The 27,665-nt window shown below is 37.2% G+C and overlaps 2 protein-coding genes across 2 annotated transcripts; one reads left to right on the top strand and one right to left on the bottom strand.

The window, feature by feature from the left end:
* Positions 1 to 266: 266 nt before the first annotated feature.
* On the bottom strand, positions 267 to 4,111 carry LOC145765159 (lysozyme g-like). Its single transcript, XM_082576935.1, has 3 exons — positions 4,018 to 4,111; positions 2,029 to 2,114; positions 267 to 585 (listed from the first exon to the last, which is right to left on the bottom strand). The coding sequence occupies exons 1-3, from the start codon at positions 4,109 to 4,111 to the stop codon at positions 313 to 315; spliced, it is 453 nt and encodes a 150-aa protein (XP_082433061.1). The 3' UTR covers positions 267 to 312.
* Positions 4,112 to 22,312: 18,201 nt separating this feature from the next.
* LOC145764975 (lysozyme g-like) lies at positions 22,313 to 27,208 on the top strand. Its single transcript, XM_082576693.1, has 7 exons — positions 22,313 to 22,432; positions 22,625 to 22,768; positions 23,514 to 23,675; positions 24,483 to 24,563; positions 24,777 to 24,890; positions 26,151 to 26,236; positions 26,803 to 27,208. Exons 1-7 carry the CDS (start codon positions 22,366 to 22,368, stop codon positions 27,073 to 27,075), a joined length of 927 nt encoding a protein of 308 aa, XP_082432819.1. The 5' UTR covers positions 22,313 to 22,365; the 3' UTR covers positions 27,076 to 27,208.
* The last annotated feature ends 457 nt before the right edge of the window (positions 27,209 to 27,665 follow it).

The raw sequence follows: 27,665 nt of genomic DNA, 5'->3' as shown, positions 1-27,665 counted from the left end.
GCTTCATCATAAGCTTCAGTCCCATATCTGTAGCTCAGTTACAGACTTTTTATGTTCTACCAGAGGGCAATGTCACACAGGTTGAAACCCGTTTCGAGTTTCGACTCTCACCTAAGCATAAAACACAAGAGAAAGTTAATTTAATTATTTATTTGATTCTATTTTCTTCTAGACTAGGCTACTTATCAAGTTAAAATTAAATTTCCCAACAAATTGTGATGATGATGATGATGCAATAAAACAATTCGATTGGCTGCTTCGTGCGTCTTTAAATTCATCATTATCATGTTTCTAATTCGAAAGACAATAAGTTTAATAACCATTGTCTTTATAATATTGCGCTCGGGCAGTGACGTCATTTGAATAATCATCTCCAGTGGTGCCAACGTCCATGTTGTCATAAGTTTGAACATTGGAAACCCCGCTGTTGTATGCGCAGATGCCTCCTTTCAGTTGCATATCTTGAGTCCAGTCACGGTGTTTGCTACTGACGCCATTAATCATATCGATGAGAATTTGTGTTCCTTGTGCGATGTTGTCGTACGAGAAGGGACCTCCTTGTATGTTATGATATCTGTCGTCAACCTGATGCAACAAATAAGGCAAAAATAACAATAAAAAGGTGATAGACTTTGTTCATTATTACAGCTTTCTTTTGTGGAAAGGCAGAAATAAACTACGCGGCCATGCAGACCTGTATTCATATAGTGTTGCCATCTACAAAGATGGATTTTTATCGGATGAGCTTTCCACACTTTAAAAACAAGGAAGTACCAAGATTTACTACAGCAGCTTAGTCATCCGATGCTGTAAAGTGTGAATGATGACAATAAACATTCTTGGTTGAACCTTCGGCATGTCCAGTTAGGCAAGTCATTTCAAAGACAGGCCTCCTCTGTCTAACAGCATTTGTTACACGGAAAAGTTGCTCAACAAACACCACCGACTTTAAGCAGGAGTTTCGAAATGTGTTATCTTATTGGCACAAAGCCTCCTCTATTAGGCTATTTAATCTTAATCATCACAACACCAAAACGACGTTGCACCTGCAGGGAGAAATAGCTTATAACAGGGATGGCCAAATAATTTTGGCCATGATCCATTACCGCCAAATCTGACAACTTAGAGATCCACAATGAGCTGAAGATGTGCATTTTTCCTATTGTATAATACAAAAAACATGCAATTATTTGTGTAAATCTAAAACAAAGCGTGTGCTGTAATAAACAGGTCTGGTATTAGTGAGAAATATGATCAGTGGGCTTTGATTTCACAATACTATCGAAACGTGGTTTCCTGCTACTTATAACGATTCTTACAGAGCCAACTTGAAAGATCCACAAAATAAGTTGAAAAGATCCGGAACCGGATCGCGATCCGCCATTTGGCCATGCCTGGCTTATAAGGTAGGATAGAGGAAGATAGAAATCATAGAATTACTAATGGTTGAAAGAGATGGAAGATTTAAATGACCAGATGAAAGGAAATTAGCCCGTCAGCTCAGTTGTTACGCGCTCGACTTAAAATCATGCGGCTTTGGTTCGGTTCTCGGGGTATGCGCTTGAGTAACGCATTTCAAGATCGTTCTCCGTTCAGCAGCGCCTGGTGAATGGAGTAATTCTCTGGCAACAACGCTTCAACAATCGGAAACTTTACTCTACCAATCTCGGTAATCGGTCTTTCGTCAAAAGCCTCTGCAATTATGCAAAACTACCAGAAATATCCTTTAAGGCTTTGTCAGATCGACGATAAAGATTAAAAACCAACCATTGATAGTATTCTATCACAAACTTTCTATCACTGTATCAAAACATACAAATATTGTAACATGAGTTGGATTAAACAATGGCTTAATACATTTTACATCAAGAGAACTATTTCAACATGAGACAATTCGAATCAGCTGAATGAATGGTTGATAACTTCTAGGCGACTTTAGGCCCGGCTTGTAAAGGTCTCAAAACGGGACTTTCAAACCACAAACCATCACTACCGGATCAGGCCTATGGTACTTTTAATGTAGCTTACCTGCATAAGGCCATAATCGTGCCCATCAGCTCCATAACCATCTGAATTAAGCGCCTTTCCAGCTCTTGTTTCTCGGCTAATTATTCCTGTATCATGCATTTTTTTTGTAAAACACATTATGGTATCTAATACTGTTTTTACATGAATCAGTTTGAAAATATAGGCTGCTGTAGAACCAAAATAATCTAATTTCATCATCTGTGAGCACGTGTTAACTATCTAAAAAACGCCTTTGCTTTTAAAACCAAAAATGGCAATTGGATATCACATCAGTAGAAAAACTAGCAAAAAGTAGCCTACCACATTAAATTGATACAGTAAATCAAATTTATTGAAAAGCTTTAGCTACACAAGTATGTGGTTTCAGCAGCACATATCACTCTTATCAAAATAAAGTGATGTGCGGGCGTCTATGTAGTCTATGGCTCTATACTATGTTGGCAAGTAGGCTTATTTTTTTCTGGGATATATTCAGTCGCCATCTCCGCTTGAAGCAGATTGCCCATCAACATAGGTTGTCTGTAGACTGTTTCCATAAGTCACGGTTTTGAACTTGAGTTCGGTCAATGCCTGGATGTTGTCATGCCATCGTCTTGGTGGTCTGCCTCGTTTTCCCTTTTCGTTGACTTTACCTTCCATGCAAATTTTACGGACTATGTAGGCCTATTTTGATCTTTTAGTAGCCTATGGCCGAACATTAAAACTTTTGATTTTGATGTTGCTATAATTGTTTGTTTGTTTGTTTGTTTGTTTATCTTTATCCTGCATTGCGGGAAAGCGGACTTGAGCGCTATGCATCGGTGTACGCCTTCCGACGTACACCTGACCCACGCTGCAGCCGACGGCAATGTCTGTTTCCGGTTGTCTACTCTACTTAGCCTATGACTTAAATTTGGTACTACCCATTACTCGAAATCGATCACTGGGTAGAGGCAATTATCGTAGCTTCAATATAGTCAATAGGCTTTCTATTTTCATGGCATCCTTTTGTTGGTCATGCTTTTCATAATGTGATTTTGGAAAGTGGTGGTTTTTTTCATTGTTGTTGACGTCTAATTTACGCATTCTAGATTGTATAGCACAACTGGTAAAACGTAAGGGTTGAAAATTTTTGATTTTAGTTTGATTGGGAGTCGAATGAAGGTTAAAATCTCTTATTCTTTACAAATGCTGCCCAGCCTAAACCGATTTGGTGTTGTAGGCTACTGCAGTTTCTCTGTAATTTGTCGAGGATAGTTTGTGGCCAAGATATACCAATTCTGATTGGCCTACTTGTTTTATTTGCTTTCCGTATACAGTGAGATTAAGTGAACTGTCAATTGTATCGGTTGTCATACGTTTGGTTTTGGACACATTCATTTAAAGGTTGAATTTAGCAAGGATTTTTAAAGCATTATCCAGGAATTTTTGTATATTCTGTTTAAATTTGTTAACGACGGTCAGTCGGTCATGTTGTCTGCATAGCTTAAGTTGGATAGCACGTGACCGCCAATCGTGAATCCTCTTGTAGCCTGCATCCATCTCCCGTTTCTGAGACAATTGTTGCAGATGTGATACTAAACAGGATAGCGGACAGGATGTCTTGTAACTTATAACATCTTTTAGGATATCGATCGATATTGATATCGCTTACTGAGAAGATCAGATTTTTAAGTAAACTGAAATGAAGTTACTCCAACACCAAATTGAACTGACACCTTCTAATGAATTATATTGTCACTTTTTTAAATGTATTTTTTTTTAATGACGCAGGCCTATTTCTATTTAAATAAAAACGGTGTACTGACGAAGTCACATTCGCGTGACGAACTCTTTACAAAAAAAATAAATTTATCGCTTGCTGTTGTATCCAATCTGCCAGAATTTCTTTAGTTGTTACATATACATATCACACTGCGCATCCAGTTGGATTATTGATAAGGTTTCTTCAGAAGAAGATCCCACGAAATCTTTTAACAAAGAATTTTTGTAAACTGTGGTTAAACCAACCTGCTATGACAGCGGGGTCGACGCACAAAGAAGAGCCAGCTTGTTTAATCCAAGTTTTGTATTGACTCATTGCATCGAGGTCAGTTTTAGCCATCTGTTGTGAAGCACGGACGCCTGAAAAGCAAACAAAGTATTTTTTTTGAAAGAAACGCATCAAAGAAAAGCCTGTTGTTGTCCTAGCTCTGCTCTGACTTTTCGATTCCATCGAGAATGCAAGATATAGTCTACAAGTTTCTATTAATTTTGAGTCTAAAGAAAGAATGGATACATAAGCTACAGTAGAAAATAAAGTCTGCCAGTTTTAACACTGTGAACACAAACAATACACTCCGGGTCCAATGTCATCAGACATCATTGATCAAAGCCGTGTTTAACAATTCAATTCAACTCTTACCGCATACCTAATTGTTGTCGTCGTGTATTTTTTGCGATTCTTTTATTCATTCCATAACCCTGTTTATTTGAAACAGCCTACCACATGCTTATACTCTCACCGCTGTATGGAAGATTATCTTGGGAGGCAGTTTCTCTCGAAGTTCCGGTTGTATCTACATTTTTAATATTTCCATAGCATCCTAAAAAGCATTTTGTAGTAAACTTATATCATTTCATAACCAACTCAAATTGATTTTCCACAACGCTTTTTGCTTCTTCAAAGCTTTCTGTTCTTATCCGGACTTTGCTTTGTATGATGGGCCATCTGAAGCGTCTAAAAATATGGCTGACTTTGATCGCCCAAACATGTAGGCTTATGTAGGCTAAGAGGAAGCCTATGTTTAGTTTAGCCCACACTTAAAACTGAAATAAATGTTTAAAGTTTAATACCTAATTGCAAGTCATAACTAAGTCTATTCTTTTTTTAAAACAAAAAATTTCAGTGATGTCGGTTATTTTAGGCCTACTGCCATTTTTAACAAATTTGTTGAAATAGCCTAATGCTTACCTGAAGCTGTGATTGTGCAGCGTTATTTCAATTTCGACAGTTAGATTAACGTAAACGGACATGCAAAGAAGAAAATAGTTTAGTAGCCTACATAGTTTTAAAATACAGTAATTTATATTTCTATCAAAATATATAAGAATACTTTCCTGGTTTGTTGCACATTTAGCCTACATTGATAAGCTAATGCTAATGAAATCATTTTCTGACTTCTCAAAAAACTTAAAATGTAAACACTAAATTATAATTTGCACCACAAGCATATAAGCCAAGTAACATTAACGGATTTAACATATACTGTATATAATTAAACATTTAAAAAATACATTATACAAGGATTTACATTTACTCCAAACATTATTGACACTTTATCGTATCCTCATCAGGAATTACAATGACGAAATTTAGCTAGCCTACTTCTAAAAAACAAAATATACAAATGAGAGGCTGAATTTATCTAAATACCATCAGGACGATTAACCATGGTGCTTGGTCACAGCGGTAAACCATAATCTCTTCGTGGGAAAATTGTAACATAAGATTCCCGAATCCGTTCGTCTGTATGTAATGACCGAAAAAGAAACACTCCTTTGAAACGTCTATTCAAAATTGTATTTCTGTAAAATTAGCCACCTGACTGTCGAAAATGGGATGCAACGCCGTACACCACTAAAACTTGTCACTACAGAACAGATTACTTGGATAAAAGACGGAAAATTTGTCCAGCTAGCAAGCAATAAGCAAAACAGTTAAATTTGCGACTCACTTTCAAGCAACAATTTTACGAATGACGAAAATAATTTTCAATATCTCAAACTCACGTACGCAGTACTGTGACGTCATAACGAAAGACATTGTCACGCAATTCAAACCGGTGTTCAAAGGTAGTGATGCAATATTTCATAAGGTCTTACGACCGATGGTGCAATATTTGGACATTTTCTAGCAATTTCCATGACGTAAGATGCCAGCTAGGTTAAGTAGACCATAACGGTTTTATATGACGTTTGATTTAGTGAATAATTGTCGGGAACAGTGCTGACAAACCTTGCTGCGTAAAATTTTACGAAAAAATGTTGCTTTTTGTCAAGTTTTTTGATTTTTTTAACTTAGTAAAAGATTTACTTTTTTGTATCATGTTTGTATATAAAAAATAATTGCTCAACTATTGCAAACACCAATTAAGCTCAACTATCTATAGAACAATACAATATAGATGTTGTCTTTGAAGTGACTTACCGATGATAGTTATGCTTGAAGTAGCAAAAGGCCTATTGCAACAAAAGCAATCTTCATTGTTAAAGAAGCTACTATTGCAAAGTTTTTCACTTACGAAAACGTCTGTAACAAAATTCAGGGCTGTGGAGTCAGAGCGATTTTGACGTATCCAGAGTTGAAGTCGTTAAAAAAAGGCTTACTCCTACTCCGGCTTGATACTAAAAGATAAACAATCACATTTTTGTTTGCAACTTTTTTTTGAAATATTGTTTCTTGTTTTCCAAATTGCGGCCAGTTATAAACCGAGGTGTAATACTTTTTTCGCCTGACTTTAAAAAAACAAAGCTTGTAATTTAGATGTTGCCTTAATGTAGGCTACATGTTTTTATCTGAGCAGCACAACCGGCAAGTTATGAGATAATTGTTTACAAAATTATTGAAAGACCTTGTAGATTTGTTTAAGAAAACTGGCAATTCTTCAACGGACGATCCTTATATTAGCAAAAGTGAACTCGGTCGAAGCAACACCTCTGCAGGCGATTTAAAATATTTCTCGCTTGTCGAAAAACTTGCTTCAGCATTGCTTTTCCACAAAAAAACACGTTGTTTTTCTATTCATGGACTGGATGTATTGTAAAAAAAGTTTCCAAATGTTTTGGCTAAAAGTCGTCTTTGTTAATGGAGCATTTTCCATGACTATCTGTTCATTTCAATTACTCCCTTCCATACCAAGGTTACGTTTACATGAGAGGCGAAACGAAAACGACCGATATGAAATCTCAAAGCTACATGGTTATAATTTAGTTTGTGTACCAGCTGTCGTAGAAAACAAATGAATATTACATTTTCTGCTTAATTCTTGTATAAATTTCAGCATTCTTTCCGTTTTAAGATGACACACCTAGCCTATTTTTAAAAAAATTAAAAAAATTTTTTTTAGCTATGTCCCTTGACTTCAAGGTGTGCTTAAATATGAATAATATGGTTTGCTGACGTGGCCTTTACGATCCAGTCTATATCATAATTTAAGCAGCCTATATAAGGGGTGAGTTTCATCTTACGTTTTAAACTGCAGAAAAGCACAAAGCTACAAACATTTAATGTGCATATCGGCACAATAATGCGGCAGTGTAGCTGCAACCGGTAAGGGCACTATTTTATATTTCGATTAAGACTAAATCAACAAATGACATCTGGTCTTTCACAGAGGAAAGTGGGCACTTTTAAGGAATAATTAAAATTACCATTTATTTTACTCCATGTGACAACCGATTTAACGCTGAACAATTATTTTCCCGAATTGCAGCTTGAAGGTTTTAAAAATATTTAAGTTTGTTGCCATCTGGCGGCTTTTCTAACAACTTTATTAAACCGTGGTAATAATCGCTTGTCCATAAGTCGCTGCGGCAATAGCTCCAAAACCCAGGACACCGTAGCTTCAAGTTGTCTATCATTTTTCATTATTGGCTGCATTGCCGATTGGTGACAGCTCTTGTACAGAAGGACGCTGGTTCAAGGCCGCTCACGAGCATGCAACTGTGTCTGACAGGAATTTAATCAAATGCCTGAAGGTTTCTACCAAGAAGGTAGGCTACTTCAATTACCAACCGTAAGTCTGGTTAAACAGTAAGTCAGCAAAACAAAAGATGAAATTTGCGGGACATATTTTGAGAGGATCGGCAGGACAGCTACATCAATTGGTTATTGAAGGTATGGTGGAAGGAAAGAGGTGCAGAGGAAGAAGGAGACGAACATGGGGAGATGACGTTATACAGTGGGCTGATTTGTCAAGCATTGGAGAAACAAAAAGAGTAGCGGAAGAACGTGACTTGTGGAAGAAAATGACAGCCAACCTTCGGATCGGAGACGGCACGTGATGATGAAGTCAGGTTAAAAAAAAAAATTACCCTTTTTATGTTACTTAGTTCTGTTTTTGTTGTTTCTATTTTTTGGCAATGTTGTACTTGAATCTAGATGCATCTTAGTTAGACTTGCTCAAAAATCAAAAATTGTAAATTTTTTAGATTATATTGTTTCCCTTCGTTTTGAGAAGTGTGGGGAAATAAGAAGATTAAGAAGCAGCACCTAGCGTCATTAGTGGTGAAAAGGCATTTTGCTTATTTCAGCCAACCTGTGACACATCTTTTGAAATTTCCCAATGGGTCTGGTCTGACCAGGGCCTGATTAAGGTTCATGGGGGCCCGAGGCACAGCTAAGTTTAGGGACCCCTATTGGCAATCGCTTTCGATGCGGAGCATCAGCACTTGCTAAACTGAAGCCTAGCATAGCAAGTAACTTTCCAAGTAGCAAATGTGCCCAAGACCATGCAAGCAATGCCAAGCATTAATAATCATATAATATTATGCCTCGGTGGGCATCTCGGTGTATGCTAGCATGAAATTCTACGTTAAAACCATAGGCACGTTAAAACCATAGACAAACTCTCTACCGAAGCTGTATCTACGTTAAAAGTGAAATAACAGGAATATTGTGTACAATTGTACATTGTACAACATTTAACACCATTATGGAAGAAATTAGGTAACTACACAAGTAATTTGCTACAATATATACAAAGTTACAATAGAATTCACAAAAAAATAGTAAATACAATATAACAAAAAAAATAACGCAATACAGTAATACAATACACGCATTAACTAAATTGAAAAAAAATAACTACACAACACTTGAAAGTAACTTGAAATGTAAAAAAAAATTGGGGGCCCCCAAAACCAGGCGGCTTGAGGCCTGTGCCTCGTGTGCCTCATGGTTAATCGGGCCCTGGGTCTGACAGAAAGAGACTGCACATTTATTTTTGACAATGACGTCAAGGTGTGTCGTAAAAGTCATGATGACGTCATTCTGAAATTTTAAACTTGCGCTAAATTGATTTATTAAAGGGCAAGAAATAAGCTCATGATTCTGTAAGACAAAAACACAAAATTAGTAGACTACATTGCTTTATTGCTACTTCCTATCCCTGTCAAATTGTAAGAGTGAAAACAATTGAACTGCGCAAATAAGAAAGAACACTCATTTTGAAAGAAAAACTGTTGCTGTAATATCGATACTACCTTTTTCAAAACAGACTTAAATTTCTTGCATAATAATAAACATCAGAAAGTAAATTACAGCTGAACATTACTAAAATACATGATATACAAAACAATGGTATGCAATGCTACACAATGTTACAGCTTTAAACTGGTCTGCTTTGTAGCTTGGTGCATAGTAACATGATTGAAGATAATGCCGTTGAATTTTTCGTGAGTGAAGATAGAGATTGACTGATAACCGTCGAGATGACTATGTTACAGAATGCAGGCTATCAACATTCAGAAACAATTCTATTGGAATTTCCAAAAGCACTTATTGCCAATGGAAACATTTGCACCAAAGTTTATCATCTTTCGATGTCAAACAATCAAACAGCTGTCATAGCCGTTGCTGTATTGAAAGCTAGTGGAGCAAGCTTTGACGAATTTTAAATCTCAATAGCGACCACAAGGAAAGAATGAGTTTAAGGTGCCACTTGAGCTTACCTTATAAACCAGTTTCGAGAGCAAGTACCAAAGCATTGTGTTCTTCATTGGGTGACAACCTATTAAAAAATATGCTAGATTTGCAGTCAGGTCAGACTAAAGAAACTTTGGCAATATCAGTGTTTGGGACACTAAAATATGACGAAACAAAACTTCTGAGTGTGCCAAATCTCAGAGATTCTTCTGGTGCATCTCAAGCAAAAGCATCACTTGAGTTGCTCAGCATATGCGACCTAAAGAAAATATTGTTGCATTGGTAGGTGGCACTTCTGCTAAGAACAGCAGAATTCATAAGAGTGCTGCAAAACGTTTGGAGGAAGACCTGGATAGAAAAATGGTGGTAGTTTGCTTGACTCAACCATGGGCTGGAAATAGCAGTTTATGCAGTGTGAGATATTGTTTTTAGTAGAGTAAAAAATCCTGAAAATCCATGGTGTAAAGAGCTTGAAGGCAAATAATCAGAACAAAGAATGCCCACAGTTAATGAGTTGAATCTGAGAAATTTTATGGTTTTTGGCTCAATGAAAAAAGAAAATTAAAACTTTATTTTCTGCGTAAAAATTTGCAAAAGCCCTCATCCCCAAAACCAGACAAGGATGTGGCAGAAATAATCATGATAATTCACCAAAAGGCGTCCTTTAAAAAAGATTCCTTGCTGCTTGTTTGTAGATCCCATACGATACGCTGAGGAACTAAAGTGACGCTTTTGAAAAGTTGATTGGTGGTACAGAATTTACAAATAGCAAGTACCTAGAAGTGTTGCTAGCTCAGTTGTCACTTGCTCGGTCACAACTGCTGCCGACTTGTAGGAGACTCTTCGATAGCCACTTGAACATGCTGGTTCCCCGTAAGATCCCTATCAGAGCATGTTTTAAGCGGCTACCGTCGAATTGTGACCTTTCTAGCACTCAGCCAGAGAGTCAAAGCCCCGTCAACGAAATGACTACTACCGCCCTAACTTCCTGCGCTAACTCAGCCGATGGCATAACGATTTCATTTAATTAAGATTTGCGTTTTTGAAAGAGATGCTAAATTTTTGCTATTGTCCTTTGTTCTTGCTGGAAACGCAACCTTGATGACGTCACGAACAGCATAGCTTCTGATTGGTTGGCTTTGTGAGCAAAAACAATTTGAATGAATACAATTTTGGTAAAGAGGTTACTTTCTTCAGCCACAGACATATACAACCAAGCAACCACACGGCATTTAACATAATGGATTAAAATTGAACATAAACTATAAGCTACAAACGTTTTCGGCCATACACACGTTAGCCCTTATCAAGTAACAAAAAATAACTGCTTATCATATCTACAATGAAAATGAATAACTGATCTAAACACTGAATTGAAAAACGAAATGCAAAATGAAACGGCAGAACATAGAAGAAAGGCACATCACGTGGCGTTTAAATTACACCAGGCAAAGACGCAACATATGACGTATCAAGAAAAGACGTTGAGTAGATAAGAAGCACCTGAGGCAAACAACTGTGTATTGAGGCGAGGATTGTATGATTTTATTAGCAAAGCCTATTAGATTTTATACAATCCTCGCCTCAATACACAGTTGTTTGCCTCAGGTGCTTCTTATCTACTCAACGTCTTTTCTTGATACGTCATATGTTGCGTCTTTGCCTGGTGTAATTTAAACGCCACGTGATGTGCCTTTCTTCTATGTTCTGCCGTTTCATTTTGCATTTCGTTTTTCAATTCAGTGTTTAGATCAGTTATTCATTTTCATTGTAGATATGATAAGCAGTTATTTTTTGTTACTTGATAAGGGCTAACGTGTGTATGGCCGAAAACGTTTGTAGCTTATAGTTTATGTTCAATTTTAATCCATTATGTTAAATGCCGTGTGGTTGCTTGGTTGTAAATTTGAATGAAACACCCAACACAATTTTCTACATTTTCAAACTCAGTGACCTAAATTTTGCCAAAAACGTCCCCAATACTTGATATTTTTCGAACTAAAACAATGTTCTGTGTAATCTGGGATCGGGATCCTTCGTTCATTATATTTTAGGTCCCGCAGAATTCGCAGGGAGAAATATTATAAGGTAGGTTTTTCCAGACTCATCTTGCTTATAAGCAATGGATCACTTCAGTCCAACGATTCGTAGTAGGTTACAGTATTGCAGCAAAGCATAAAGTAGAAAGGTGCAATAACTACAGATTGTTTAAATAAATAAGAATAACATTTCAACTAGCTACACAACTTTTCTTGGCAACCTTCGCAATCGTAGATGACAATATCAAAGTTCAGTTCAGCAGGCCATAGCTGCAGGCATTTCTCTTCAAAGCAGCGTAGCCTACTGTTCATAATCATGGGAGAATTCGAAGGCTCTTGTCACAGACAGCCACAGCCAGTGGCTCCGAGAGGAGGGGGAAGTCGGGCCAGTTTCCCCCCTAGCAAAACATTGTAAAGAAAAAACAAGTAGTTTTTTGTTTTTGCACTTTTGAAAAGGGCCCATTTTTAGTACAAAAGTAAAAATGTACCAACTAAATAATCAACAAATTCTTAAATGAAGTGCGTAGTTCCAAGCATTTCTCAATCATTGTAAATGTCACTCTCGATGCTTCTCATCAAGAACAAATCATTTTCGTGTTGAGGTTGGCGATGTTGAACAGCTTCAAGCCCTGGCTTCAAGTCGTAAAATCTGAAGCTGAAATGATTTTTGTATCACTGAACGGTTTCGATTGTATTGATAGTGTCAACTTGAAAAATGGTGCTGTTTTAGCTAAGCGGGAACTATTTTTGCTTGACAACTGAACCTTAACTTCAAAATCTGCGTTGGCCAGGCTGTTATATCCAACATAAGTTATCTGGGAAAGTTAAAGGCATCAGTCCAAGCACGATCAAAGAAAAAGTGAAAAAAATTGAATGCAGTAATATTGACGACCTTTTAAAGTACATGTAGTTCAAACAGAAATAGAAAATGTTGGGTGGAAATTCAATGTTCATGACAAAGTCAAAATTGAAATTCTTTTGTTGCAGATCGCGATTTCGGGTATTGAACCCTCTTCAGTACAACTTATTAGCTCATTGTATCAGTAAAATTTACAGCAGTTCACTTTAGAAAAATAACTAAGAAAAGTAAATCCTGTATATTTTTTGTTTATGGATCATCATCATCAGTCATCATCTCCGCCTGCAGCAGATTGCGCATCAACATGAGTTATTTGCTTCCAGGAGTGGCGATTTTGAGCCAACTCGCCCAGTGTCGTCAAGTTGAGTCCGGTCCATGATTGGATGTTGTCTTGCCATCGTTTTGGTTGTCCGCCACATTTTCTTTTTCCTTTTACTTTTCCTTCTGTGCACATTTTGGATGAGTTGGTACTTTTAACAGAAAGCCACACAGCAAACTTCAGCTGCAAACCAGAACGAACTACCCCATAACCTCTACACAAGGAATCATTGATTGCAACTTTCGAAAGGTTTTTCCAAATAGTTTTGTTATAATTTTTTGTGTGTTCCGGTAGCTACCTCCAACGGTTGCGCTTTGAGAACGTGGTTTTAGCAATTACTGAAATTTGTAAAGAATTGTTTGCGCTCCAGTAGGCCTATGACTCAAAACCGATTGAAAAGCCTAATTATACAAGTTGTGCATCAATTCAGACGTCGCAACATTTTATCATTTGATGCTGTGATCCGTAACTTTGCATTGCAAAAAGTCCAGAAAGGGTTGAATTAAATCAGGGATGTTCAAAGTCCGGCCCGCGGGCCAACTCCGGCCCACGAGAAGTTTTTGTATGGCTCGCGCCTGTTGTTGTACAATGTGTTATTTTTGGCCTGCAGACACACAAAAATCATATAAATTCAACATGCAGTTTTCAGAGAAATTATTGTGGCTGTTGGCCGGCGAACACTTATTATCAAATCTGGCTCGCGTGGAAAAGTTTCGTTGCTTGTAGGCTTATTGTGTGTTTACAAAGCTTTCTAGACAAAATAGTTAGCCTCAGTGGCATTTTTGCTGCAAGTGTAATCCAGTGATTATTATGATTTTTACATTGAACGAAGTTCTTTTCATGCTGAGGAAAGTAGGCTAATTTCAGCTTAACACGAACATGCAACGCAATATTTGCTAAAAAATATTATGGGGGCCATTTTTCGTATTGTTTCCCGACCAGTGCTGACTTCTCTCGGAGCCCCTGACCACAGCCACATGTTCTTGAGTAGTGTCGAACCGGCGCCCTATCGAACGTCGAACCATGGCTCTCACCCCTCGGCTTGCACCCGGTAGCCTAGTACTGTAATACCAAAGTAGTCTGCTACATCAAACAACACTTACCGTACGTAAAGTTATTTGATGCACACTGCAAAAGCATAGCCTATGTAAAAAGAGTGATGCAGCACTGCAGCAGTGTGTTTGCAGAGATATTGTTCTACTTTTTGCGCTTATATCTGCAATCTGCACACACATGCAAGTTGTTAAAAGAGATCTCATTTGCAAACAATCAACTTTTTCACTTAATGTTGCATACCTACGCATTTGTTCAAGACTCATTTAAAGCTATTGCAAACAAATTATATATAGCTAGCAAGAAGCAATGCCCATTAACAATACAAACACTTAAAACTATTTTTAGCTATAAAGCCTTTTGAATATTCCTTTCCGTAGCAGCCAGATGTGCTTTTTTCCAAGCCAGACTATCCAGTATATTTGACTAAAACCAAAGTATCCAGCAATCGTAAAGTGTTTGATGAGTTTCTCCAATGATATCGTGCTGTGTTCATTCACGTTAATATTTTTCCAACAATTTGCAATCTGGGTTTATTCTTTATTGTTTTAGCGATACGTTTGAATAGATATTTTACGAGAAAAGATATTGCAGTAATAGACTGGTTAAATTGCAAGACTTCGATAAACTTCCACTCGATAACTGGTTGTTGGGAGACAGGTGACTGACAGATACAACACAATGTAAAACTTTTAAAATGAAGTATCAAAAATGATAGCCTAACAGAAGTAGTTAATTATTTCACACATTCAGATGACATGTTTTATGGTTTTAATCAAAGCAAAGCTGTTAAAAGCATCATCCGTGTTTATTAACTTGTTGTTGGGCCGACAGGTGACTGACAGATACAACACAATGTAAAACTTTTAAAATGAAGTATCAAAAATGATAGCCTAACAGAAGTATTTAATTATTTCACACATTCAGATGACAAGTTTTATGGTTTTAATCAAAGCAAAGCTGTTAAAAGCATCATTCGTGTTGATTGTTTTTGAAAATTTTGTTCTCAATGCATAGTAAAGCTAAGGATTGCAACCTTTTCTGCCCCATGGACGAAATTAGTTGAGTTTGTATTCTTTTTACAACGAAAAATGAGCACTCGCCCTTACACTCGGAACTCCAGACAAAAATAGCCTACATTCTCACAAAAGATACGTTAGGAAATGTATACATGAACTCATTTTCACTGATAGCCTAAATTTAAACTTTTAAATTAGATTGCTGCAATCACTATCTGTTTTTCTTCGGTGGTTCACATTCAGTGGCCTACCGGTTCGGCACCCTGATCCATGCTTCATATCATATGACATGACCTGTTAGTACAATTTTCAAAATAAATATAAACCTTCAAATAAAGCAAATTCATCCAGCCCTGGCGCTCATGAACAAATGTTTGAAGTTTCGGGATTCAAATTAATTAACTTCCAGGATTAGGATTTAATAAACGTTAAAATTTGAAAACTTTCCCTACTCTCAGTTACATAGTTTTCATTATTAAAATCACTTAAATTGTTCTTAGTAAGTTTTTATTAGGGTGCCCGTTTTAACAGACCTAGAGCTGCAGCTCAGCCAACCCCTGCCTTAATCCGGCCTTGCATATAAGCCCTCTTACATTTTTTCATAGGCATATATGTTTTTACTTTTCATTAGATTAGTGACCGAGCTCACTAAAAAAGCACAAACATCTTATTGCTCTTAGAGAAGGCAAAATTTGTTTTCGTATTTTCTTTATTCTTATTTTTCTTTATTCTCTATTATTATTCTTAAAGTTTAGTTACATAGTGATCAAAATATTGGCTACTGTGAGCATTTTAAAGTTATTAGTAAAAGAAAAAAGTTTTTAGATCTTTAACATAAACTAACTTAGACCTAATAGAATATACAGTATGCTATAGTAGACATTTTGTGATAGACAGTCAGATGAATACCTACAGTTAGTGTCAAAGGAAATTAGAAGCAAACAAGTTAACATCCAACAGCAAGTTTCATTTTTTAAATTACTCCTTTCCTTTGCAAATATTTACATAGGCCTATAGTACATTCGTGGTGTCGTTTCATGTTGACATTTATTGAAGTTAAAATAGCATAATATATACAATGGTACTAATATAGCCTACAGTAAACCATTATGTACAGTAAACAAATAAATATCTAGCAGTTTTCAAGGAAATAAGTTGCTATGTATAGACTATACAGTAGAGCTTTGGTAGGAAGTTTGCTTGGCTGTTAGTTTATATGAGTTACTGCAGCTAGTAGTCCAGGATAAAAAGTGTGGTTGCCATATTATTCCCATGTTAGCTGTAGGCCTACATGACTTTTTTTTCCATAGTTTGAAGGTTATTTTGTTTTTTATCTATTCCAATTTTGTAACCTATTCAGGTGATATAGGACTGTGCTGAAACCAGAAAGTTTCTCGGAATATGACATATATCAGGTGTCAATATCTCTCTGGCTGACCAACCATCTTGCAAATGAAGGGAGCCAGAGCTGCAAATCAACTGCAGTCAACTTTTTTAATTCAACACAATTTCAGATTTACTTAGATGTAGTAGAGGAGCACGTGAAAGATAAAAGCTTTTGTGGGAAAATAACATACCAAATGACTGTTTAGAATTGAAAGTAATTTCATATTAGTTAATTTCATACAATGGAACAGCAAGTATTCTTTAAAAGTGACTATACGTCTGCTGTGTTTTTGACATGAAAGGAACTATTATGCTTAGACCTACATTACCAATGGGTTCATTCCCTGTCTCTCTGTTAGATATATCCCTAGTTACAATTTAGAGTTAAGTTGTTTTATTCCAATATTTGCAACAACAACAACAACTACTTAGTGTATAGCCTAATATGTTCTCAGTATTGGCACTTATTTAAACTCTTAATACAAACAAACACGAGTTATAAAGTGTCTTAGATAAGTCGTCCGCTCCGATAGCTCGGTTGGTTAGCGCGTGACTTCGTAAACGAAGAAGCTTCAAGATCAAGCGATACTGGTTGGATTCTCGGGGTGTGCGCTTGAGCAACAACGCAGTCTAAGGTCTGTTCTCCATTCAAGGCACCTAATGAATGCTAACAACACTTTAACTATCGGAAAAATTCACTCTGTTGATCTTGGTAACTGGACTTGTGTCAAAAGCCTCTACAAGTATGCGAAACTACCAGAAATAACAAATCAAGGCTTTGTCAGTCCTAGGATAAAGATTCAAAAGCCAAAACCAAACTAGACATCACCGTTGTGGCTCCACTGCGCATTTATAGGCCTAGCACATGATTCTTCTTCATCCAATTAATCAATTTAGAGTCTCGGCCACTGCTGTTAGAAAAATTTACTGGCAAATCGATCTATTTACCTACGTCAGGATCTATTTACCTACGCCGTAAATTTTACTGGGATTCTGTCCGTAAGATTTACTACTCTGTTACGTAAATTTTACCGTATGATGTCCATCTCTTTACTGTAATAAACTGTAAAATAAATTACAGTTTTTGCCTGGTGTCAGAATCTACAGACAAGATTGCAGTAAATTTGTTTTACAGTCGAGGTATGTATTACAAATTAACTGACTTTTCGGCAGTTAATATAAAATTTTACTGTAAAAACACAAACCAATTTACAATTTGCAACATTTAATACAGAATAAATTTCAACAATTACAAAAACATTGAAATCAGTAAATGTGTTTAAGATGGAAACATGTTTAAGATGAGATTTCAGTTCAGTTGTCACTGCTGACCAATTGGTCAATCGTGACAACTGAACTGAAATCTATAATCGATGTAGCCTATTTTGTTCATTAAGCGCTTTGTTCATCAAGCACTTGTATTTTGTTCATCAGTGTCAAAGCCAGCGCTTCCACTTTTGTGGTAATTACCACAATTGTGGAATTTTCATCATGCTTGTGGTAAAAATGTGGTAATGAAAAATTTGTGGTAAAAATGTGGTAATATGGAAATTTTGTGTGGAAATGTTGCCAAAATGTGGAAATTATAAATTTTGAAAATTTGACATCAAATACTATCAATAAATAAGAGCATTAAAACTGTTGTCCTCCAAAATCGAACAGATATGCAAAAAACTACTTATAACAGCATGTGACTAGCATGTTCCGCTGTTTTCGGTTTGATTTTGGAATGCGTCCTGACTTTTGACTTTAAAGGTAGGGTGACCATGTGATCATATTCATAGTCAAGATGTCTTTCAGATTCTAGCTGCGGTGTCAAGTACAGAACTTTGCAGTGGCGCAACCAGGGGGTTGGGAGTTACAACCCCCCCTTTGGCACACGTGTGACGTCACGATATTGAGAATGATGCTTTCAGTCTCTATATCTCTAAAACAAAGTTTGCCTAATTTTAAACGAAACTGCATTAAAAGAGCGAGTTTTGCGAATACTAAACATTAAAATATCTCAGCCAGGAATTAGCAACAAGAAAACATAGAGACTTAGCTTTATTACCAAAAAATGCCCAAAAAAACATGATCTTATTCTTTTGCTATGCCACCAGACAGCACCATTTTACAGGAATATTTATACCCACATTTTTGTTGAAAATGCTATCAAAATGCATCAAATTTAAAGTAATTTTTCAAAATTTTCTGGGGAGGCCCCCCAGACCTCCCGCCGCTGGGTGTCGCCTTTGGCAAAAGGCCGGCGGGCTTTGCCCGCCGGCCGTCAAAACCCCCCCTTTCAAAATTCCTGGCTTAGCTACTGGTACTTTGCTTTCTTATTTCGGACATTCTATTAATTAACTGAGTAGTTGTTTTAGGCCTTATTTTACACTATAATAGTGTAAATATAACCAAATAATAGCGTTGCCGGATAAGGAATTCTGTCGTAATTTGAGAAAAGTTTGAAGCTGTTGAATAGTTCTGGGTAAAAATCAAAACCCAAACCTTATTCCTAAGTCTTACCTTAACCCTTACTAGCTTTAATCCTAACTCTGACAACACCTGATAGTAACTATGGCAACAAGTGAGTAAAAATAGCCACTGTGTTAATGTAAAAGTAAGTCGAAATACGGTTAAGATCGGGTAAAAAATCACAGTAAAAAATGTGGTAATCCGAGGACAAATGTGGTAATACAAGTGGTAATCTAGCTTTGTAAAAGTGGAAGCACTGGTCAAAGCCTTGGGGTGACATTCCTTCTTCCTTTTCTTTCTCTTATTGCCTCCAGTACCCGATACATTTACAGCCGCCATGTAAAGTATTTTCTGAGGTTATCATTGCCTTGAAGTTAAGTTTAAAAAAAAGTACACAAAACACTTGCTGAAACTTTTAGAAAAGTGCAGTTCCTGTACACTTCTTGAATCAAAGAGCTATTAGCAAAGTTTATACCTGCAATACACTATCAAGTATCAACAATCCCATGTAGGCCTACAAGCTGCTGTCGAAGAAATGGAGCTGGTACCGTTCTGCTCTCAAGTGCTGTCAGAAGTAGAGGAGAACATTTTTTCTAATGGTAGGCTACTTTAAAACGATCCCAACCCCCGTTGACTGGCCACTAGAGGTTTCTGATGTTGATGTTGCAGGTACAGTATCTCTGGATGTGCTGGAATGTTCGTCTTCTGTAGTAAAACAATGATGACGCTATTATACTGGCACATATGTTTTCAAAAACGCAGTGGTTACTCTTACCTTATATTGTGAATATAGCCTCTGAAGCTATATTCACATGTCCACTCGAGTATGACATATTCTTTTCTTTCACCTTCTCTTTTAAAACAAAGACAGAAGAACAACGGTAAAAAAGTGGTAATAGGCCTCTATACATACTTTATAAATTTAAAAGTTTTTGTGGTGTTATGATTCGGAAGGATATCAGTTCGATACGGCGCGGAAGCGCTTGTTTTAAACACTAAATTGTAATTCGAAGCGAGTCAATTGTTACCGCTTTTTTGTGGTGAATTTTTAATTGAGGAGCCTAGAGCCCAATTTTTTATGATTTTTGAAATATGAGTAATAACGTTAGAGTTTTTTTTTAATTTGCAGGAATTGGAGAATTTCTCTAGGTAAGGTTTCATTTGTCATAAGGAGATGTGACTATACGATCTTTGTTTTGACCACTACGTTTTTCCTATCAACAAATTAGTTTGATGGCTATAAAAAGTAGCGGTATAGGTCAACAACATTTCTGTATAGGGTAACTTTTTATAAATCAGTTTCGAATTTTTAGTTGCTGTTTTAACAGTCTAAAGAACGTACTCTTTGTACGAAAAAAGGCAGTATATGTTATGGACTTCTATTACGGCGTAAATGTTATTGATGGTCCAGTAACAGGTACAGACATTTCGATTGAATATACATTAGTCTCAAGTAAAATATCATTACAGTTATTACAATACAAAAACAGGAAGCGTTTTTTTACCATAAAATTGCCAGTATTAATTTCGGCCTTTTTTAACAGTGCAACTCTTGTCTCTCCACATTTCTTGATTTCACGCAACCTCTTTTAAGTCATCCATGCTGTTCTACTATCTTTCATTATAGGCTACTGTGTCGATCCATTTCTTTTTTATATGGCCCTTCCTTTTCCCTAGCTGTCCAAGCTAAGCATGGTATCTTTTTTAGTGATTTAATTTCCACTTTGTGGCCAAAATATGAAAGTTTCTGCTTTTCTGACGATTCTAGCTTTTAAACATAGTTTGGCTTAATTTGGTGAAATATTTGCTGATTTGTTACTTTTACTGTTCAAGGAATACGCAGCATTCTTTTGTGTGCCTCCAGTGCAATAACATTGATGATATGTATGATTATATTGTTCTAAAGTCATATATTGGCAAAAGCAAACGAAACCAAGGAAGGCCAGCACAAACTTTCATGCGAAGATTTGGATTTTTTTACAGAGCACAGCCGTAAGCATTGCGACAGTTGGCTGAACATCGCGAAAAAAGAGATTTTATAGACGCTAGTTTGCACCCAACAGGTGGAAAATATTAAATATATTATTATTATCATTTTCATTGTGTGCAATTTGTAGCAAGAGGATGCACGCGTTGAACGCTGATATCCATAGTTAACGTGTATGATGTATCCAATGCTGATGTATTGCGTTGAGCATTGTGATGGATTGCAATCTTTCGACAGACTGGTGCAAACTTCAATAAATCTTATCCAGCAGTTTGCAGTGAATTAGCTGTTTTTGGTCGTCTTGCATAACGAAGTACCCGAATTGTAATACCAAAACTATTGAAGCAATGTGTTCTTACGTTAGCTCACGAAGGCCATAGAAGGTAGTTGTCAAGAAGAAGCGTTTTTGCACAAAAGCAACATGAGCAGCTTGCATAGATAAAGATGCCGAAAGCTTTTGTAGAAATAGTTTTGGGTGCCAACTTGTTTAGAAATCTGCATCCCGGAATCTTAAAAAAGCGTATGCTACTGAGGTGTCAGAAGGTTTGTTTGTTTGTTTTATCTTTATCCTGCATTGCGGGAAAGCAGACTTGAGCGCTATGCATCGGTGTGCGCCTTCCGACGTACACCTGACCCACGCTGCAGCCGACAGCAATGTCTGTTTCCGGTTGTCTACTCTACTTATGACTTAAATTTGGTACTACCCATTACTCAAAATCGATCACTGGGTAGAGGCAATTATCGTAAAGTTTCTTGCCCAGAGAAACAACACCAAGTGCGGGTGGATGGAGTCGAACATGCAGACTCTCGACTGCGAGCCCTACGCGCTAACCACTCGGCCACTGCTGCCGACTCTAGCAAGACCGTTGAATTGATTTCCTGGTCATTGCATTTCTTCTGGTAATTGTACTTTTGTTGTAATTGATTGTTTTGGTAGTTAATTTGAAATTGAAGTAATGAATAGTAAAAATATGATTGAAAGTTTGACAAAAAGATTTGCCACGCATGGCTTTTTACCATTTTTAATCACGTTTAATAATGGTCCGCAGTCCGTCAGCATCGTATTTCATATATTTTGGGCACTTTAGAAATATTAGAGAGATTCCATTCTGGCCGTAAGACAATGGAGAGGTCGAAAATTAAAATCGCTTATTGTTTAAAACCACTAAAATTGCACAAGCTGAAGATAGAAATTGTGGACAAAGTTACTATGCATTGATTGCTTTTATGACTATGGTTTTCAGATCGTTTGTGACAAAAATTATGAAGTAAGGAAAACGGGAAAGGGCGATGTTCCTGCCAAAGAAATGGTGCAGTCGAATATGATACTAATTACAGACTACAGTATATTGATTAATACATGTATGATTAGGATATTACCAGCCATGATAATGAATATTATGACTTGCTCCGTAGCTTACCAGTTTTTTTTCTTGCTCATACAGAAGTGGAAAGGATGTGGATTAAACGTTAAACCATATTTTCTTCATACTTTGCGCAGATAGGCCTATATTGCCAATTTTTTCATATGGTAGGCTAAATAGCAAAAGCTATGAAAAGCTGGTTTTTCGCAATTATCCTTTTGCTTCGTCAAGCTGATGCTGTGGATTTTGTGAAAAGTGAGTAATTAGAACTTTAACTAACTATTTTTGTGATGAGCCAATGTTAAAATAGGCCACTAATTTATTCCAAGTGTGTTTTCCTCACACATTCATCTTTTTATTTTCAGTGCTACCCGTTTTAGAATATCTTTCAGCTTTAGATTAGGTAATGATCAAACAGTTGTAGCCTACTTTTTGCTTCTTTCATAGGTTTTCGAAGTGATGTGGGCTGCACAGCTGGAATAGGAGGGCAATGTTTGGACTACAGATACTACATCTGCACAGCCGGTTACATCTCTGGAGAATGCAGTGGAGATATTAACAGAAAGTGCTGTCCGGAATGCGATCAATCATGTAACTTATGTAGCATTTGCTTGTGACTCTATATAGTTTGTTATTGCTTTAGCTTGCTATTTTATAGCGTTTCCAATCTTTATATAGTTTGTTATTGCTTTAGCTTGCTATTTTATAGCGTTTCCAATCTTTTTTCGTCTTCCTCAAATCCAAAGCTTTTCAAACCGTGGAGCAATAATCAAAGTGAGGTCGCAAATTATAACTTTAGAGTCAAAAATCAGTACTAAATAAATTTTCATTATCATAAACATCCAGAAACGGGAACAAAGGTTAGGAGACTACAACGTCCACTACTGCATTTCATCACTTAGCCTATCAGGCAGTGCGTACATAGAGTCTTGGCTATGCTATAGATAGAGATTCTAGTCTATCTATAATATTGTAAACTACCTCATCAAGCAATCGAAAAAAAATGCTTAAAAAAAAAGGTGTTAACATTTTTGAAACAGCGGCTTCATTATTTAATATTTTGAAACTAACAGTGGCATCTTATAGCCTACTCTGAACAATAGTAGGCGTATTAAGCTGTTTTACAAGACTTCTTCAGAAGTATATTCACCCAGCTGACAGTGTTGATTTTTTTATCACCAAAAAATGAAACTTGACAAAACAAGGAGTAAATTGATCAATTGGAAGGCTGCTGTTGAGCTTTAATATCCAGACTAGCGGTATTATTGATACAAACAAGTAGGTCTTAACTGCTATATCTAAATGTGCAAAATCACTTAAAATACAATATTTAAAGGCAAAGATCAAGAAGAACTGTGGCAAAGTTGCTGTGATGATGCATGTAGTGACCAAGGTGGAAAGTGCTTGGACAACAGTAACTATTGCAGTGCATATTATTCCAGCGGTCTTTGCGCTGGTCCATCTGAACGCCAATGCTGCATGACATCATCTAGTGACGGTTAGAACATGCTAAAAAGCTGAAAGACTAAATAAGATTAGCCTAGTATTCCCAGTAAATGGCTACATAGCTGTGCAACTTAAAAACAGCATAATCAAACAGCAACGAATCATCTTTTGGGATATTCGCGGTTGAGCAACGCAGTTCAATAACAACTCTCCATTTACCCGATTAATGAAATAATTTGTAGGAAACAACTTTTCAACAAGAAGTGAAAATTCACACGGTTCGTTTTCAATGAATCACCAAGCTTGAAAATCCATACTTAAAATAAGAGTGGCTTGAATGTTAGTTTTAGAAGATTACTGTCATAAATTTTGGTACTTTTTTGTGAAACCAAATCTCTTTTAAAGTCTTTAGTATGGTGACCTAAGTAAAATCGAACTCTAACTAATCGGAACATCTAACTTCATGCTCTATCGCCACCCTATGCTTCCAATCAGACCAAATTTGTCCTGCTTAGTGGTTGTGTCTATATGTCTCTGTTCTGGTGCAAGCCGGTGTTAATATAACTAGGGTCATACCAAAAGGCTTTTTAAAAAGGCTTTTGAAGCAGCAAAGACGGGACGGGTTTTGATGTAGTTCCTTTTTACAACATGTTTCAAACAGGAAATGTAGCTTACACCATCAGCCTATCACTGCACTGCGCATGGGGATGAACATAGACTCACAGTGCTGAAAACTTAGCCGAGACAAGAAGGCCAGGCTTGGTTGACTCATGAAATACTTCCGCGTATTACACGAGCAACAACGTGACATGTCTATTTTTCAGCATGGCTTTGTTTAATAAAATTAATTTTGTGCCAGGATGTTATGGACACATCAAAAATGTGAATACAACTGGAGCTTCGTGGCAAACAGCATCCCAAGACAACCTTTCCTACAATGGTAAGAACACAGTCACGCGTGTTTTAAATTTAAATAATGGACTGTAAGTGTAGATTTATTTTAAAATTGTTTTAAAAAGGTAAAAATGATAGAGTCTATTAGAGTTTGAGCCTACACTGAGCAGAGGCTTATTTAGATTATACTGCCTGTATATTATGTCACATTTTCGGATCCGAAAACAGTTTCAATAAGTTAGCCTACTTTTTGTTTAAGGCGTTCCAGCTTCAAGCGAAATGGCAAAAGCAGATCTATCTGCAATGAGTCAATACAAAACTTGGATTCAACAAGCTGGCGCAGCTTTATGCGTCGACCCTGCTGTCATAGCAGGTTGGTTTAATATAATGCAAATTACTGTAGTTTAATTGTTAGTAATATAGCCTAATGCGTAGTATACTTTCTTGTGCCAGGTTGCCATCTTACGTAGTTTGTTGTCTTCGGGCTACATAGCTTCCTCCAGTGCAACGTATAGGCACAATGGCGGATCCAAGCCGGGGAGGCGACTGGGGCGATTACCCCACTAAAAGTCCGCCCCGATAGCTTAGTTGGTTAGCGCATGATTTCATGAACGAAGAAGCTTCAAGATCAAGCGGCGCTGGTTCGACTCTCGGGGTGTGCGCTTGAGCAACGCATTTTAAGGTCTGTTCTCCATTCAGCGGCACCTAATGGTTGGAATAATTTCCTGGCAACAGCACCAATAACAATCGGAAAACTTCACTCTGTCAATCTCGGTAACCGGCCCTGCGTCAAAAGCCTCTAAAAGTACGCGAAACTACCAGGAATAACCTATCAAGGCTTTGTCAGTTCAAGGATAAAGATTCAAAAACCAAATGGCAAAAGAGTAATTTTATTCACTGTGTATTTGCAAGGTCAGATTAATGTAGATCTACAGTTCTACACATCATTGCATTTTGTTGAAATCGCCCCCCCCCCCCCCCAGGCTACTTTCTGGATTCGTCCCTGTGTAGGCGTGGTCAGTAACGGATCCAATGGGAACTTGCACAATATTCTTACTTGCTTTGCTTTTTCAATGACATTTCATCAACACAATCTTTAGCATGAAGTGTGTTTTAAATTTAAATAATGGACTGTAAGTGTAAATTTTCTTTATGTAGCTGTCAATATCTGAGAAAATTATGCAATATTCCAAAGTAAACACGTTGCTCATTCAACTACCGGTAGTTAACAATTTTTAACTTATTCTGGTGTTAACATCAGTGGTAAAAGTAAGCCGGAAGGGTTCGTATTAAAGTTGATATTAAGAAAATTTTAGAGATCTGGCAAGAGTTTATCTCATACGACAGGATCAGGACGTTAGCAGTTTGACGCTTACGCGATTGAATCAACAAAGAGATAATATCACAAATAGGCAGAGAGGTGTAATGACCCCAGCTTTTTCACGAAAAAAAGTTACACTTTTTTCGTCATTATTTACCGTATGTTTACAATAAAAAAAATCAAAAATTCTGATGGTAAAGGCTGTAAAATTCTTTGCAAGGTAGGTTATGGTTGAAGTTCAGTGGATTTTGTTTATGAACATTGTGTATGCAATTGTATAAACATCGAACTTTTTATCAAAACACAACACAGGAATAATAAGCCGAGAAACAAGAGCTGGCAAGGTACTCGGTCCAAGTGGATTTGGAGCTGATGGGCACGGCTATGGACTTATGCAGGTAGTGGCTTTGACTGAATTACTTTAATTGACTAATTACTGTTCAAGCTAGCTAAAAAATAGGAAAAAGTCAGCCTACCGCACAAGTGTTGACGAAGCAGCATACAGTAGCCTATTTTTTTCACCCTATAGCCTACTACAAAGCATAAATTCATTGTACCGGCCTACTTTCTGTGAAGGCCTCTTAGCATTGCTGCAAAGCGTAGCCTACATTGCTATGGCCAAGCATGCTTGCTTGTAGACCAGCAGTTGGTTACTTGGTTTTGAATCTTTATCCTCGGACTGATAATGCTTTTGAAAAGTTATTCCTGACAATTTCGTACACTTGAAACACTAACGCAAGCCCGATTACTGAAATTAACAGAGTTGTGTTGTTGCCAGGGAATTATTGCATCTACTAGGTGCCGCTGAATGGAGAGCAGTCCTGAAATGCGTTGCTCAATGCTCAAGCACACACCCGAGAGCCCAACCAGCGCTTAACCACTGAGCTAACGAGGCGGATTAGTGTATTAGTGGTTGGTAAGTGAATTAGTGCTAGTAAACAACTGTAGCTTATTTCTGCTTCAGGTTGACGACAGGTATCATACCCTGCAAGGAGGCCCGTTCTCATACGAAAACATTGCTCAGGGAACACAAATTCTCATCGACATGATTAATGGGGTCGGTAGCAAACACCGTGACTGGACTCAAGATATGCAACTGAAAGGAGGCATCTGCGCATACAACAGCGGGGTTTCCAATATTCAGACTTATGACAACATGGACGTTGGCACCACTGGAGATGATTATTCAAACGACGTCACTGCCCGAGCACAATATTACAAAAATAATGGTTATTAATGCTGTCATCAAACTGGAATCATGAAACAACTATATATAGTAATATAATTTGTTTGGATTAAGCCTCAGGCCTATCTGTAATTAAAACTACTCCAATATTTAACTGTAATACAGTAATTCAATTAAACGATGAACTAATCAAAAGAAGACTTTTGTTGGGTTCTAAAATACCTTAAGCGTATAGTCTTTGACTTTTGTATCGTTTCTGAGATGTCAGGCGACATTGGCCTCATGTAGTTGTAGTAATTTTCAACTACAAGCTGCAAAGTTGAGTCTGTGCCAACCCATGTCAGTCCGCCCCGTTAGCTCAGTAGTTACGCGCCCGGCTCAAGATTACGCGACGCTGGTTCGACTCTCAGGGTGTGCGCTTGAGCAACGCATTTCGGGAGTGCTCTCCATTTAGCGGCACCCAGTGAATCAAACAATTCCCCGGCAATAACACTTCAACAATGGGAAACTTCACTCTGTCAATCTCGGTAACCGGCCCTGCGTCAAGTGCCTCTACAATAGAAACAATGCCCATTATGAACAACATACAGCTTGGACCGACGGATTCCTGACTTAGTTAGCACCTCGAAAAGCGTCAGTCA

The sequence above is a fragment of the Aplidium turbinatum genome, chromosome 2 (assembly GCF_918807975.1).
Source record: "Aplidium turbinatum chromosome 2, kaAplTurb1.1, whole genome shotgun sequence".
Taxonomy (NCBI): Eukaryota; Metazoa; Chordata; class Ascidiacea; order Aplousobranchia; family Polyclinidae; genus Aplidium; species Aplidium turbinatum.
Note: the sequence above shows the minus strand (reverse complement) of the source record. Positions and strands in the feature narration are given on the sequence as shown.

Excerpts from the sequence above, each read along its gene's own strand:
- LOC145765159 (XM_082576935.1), bottom strand. The coding sequence starts at position 4,111 with ATGGCTAAAACTGACCTCGATGCAATGAGTCAATACAAAACTTGGATT. Across the intron at positions 2,115-4,017 it reads CGACCCCGCTGTCATAGCAG|GAATAATTAGCCGAGAAACA; the intron begins GTTGGTTTAACC and ends TGCATGATACAG. Across the intron at positions 586-2,028 it reads ACGATTATGGCCTTATGCAG|GTTGACGACAGATATCATAA; the intron begins GTAAGCTACATT and ends TTGTTGCATCAG.
- LOC145764975 (XM_082576693.1), top strand. The coding sequence starts at position 22,366 with ATGAAAAGCTGGTTTTTCGCAATTATCCTTTTGCTTCGTCAAGCTGAT. Across the intron at positions 22,769-23,513 it reads TCCGGAATGCGATCAATCAT|GCAAAGATCAAGAAGAACTG; the intron begins GTAACTTATGTA and ends CAATATTTAAAG. Across the intron at positions 24,891-26,150 it reads CGACCCTGCTGTCATAGCAG|GAATAATAAGCCGAGAAACA; the intron begins GTTGGTTTAATA and ends AACACAACACAG.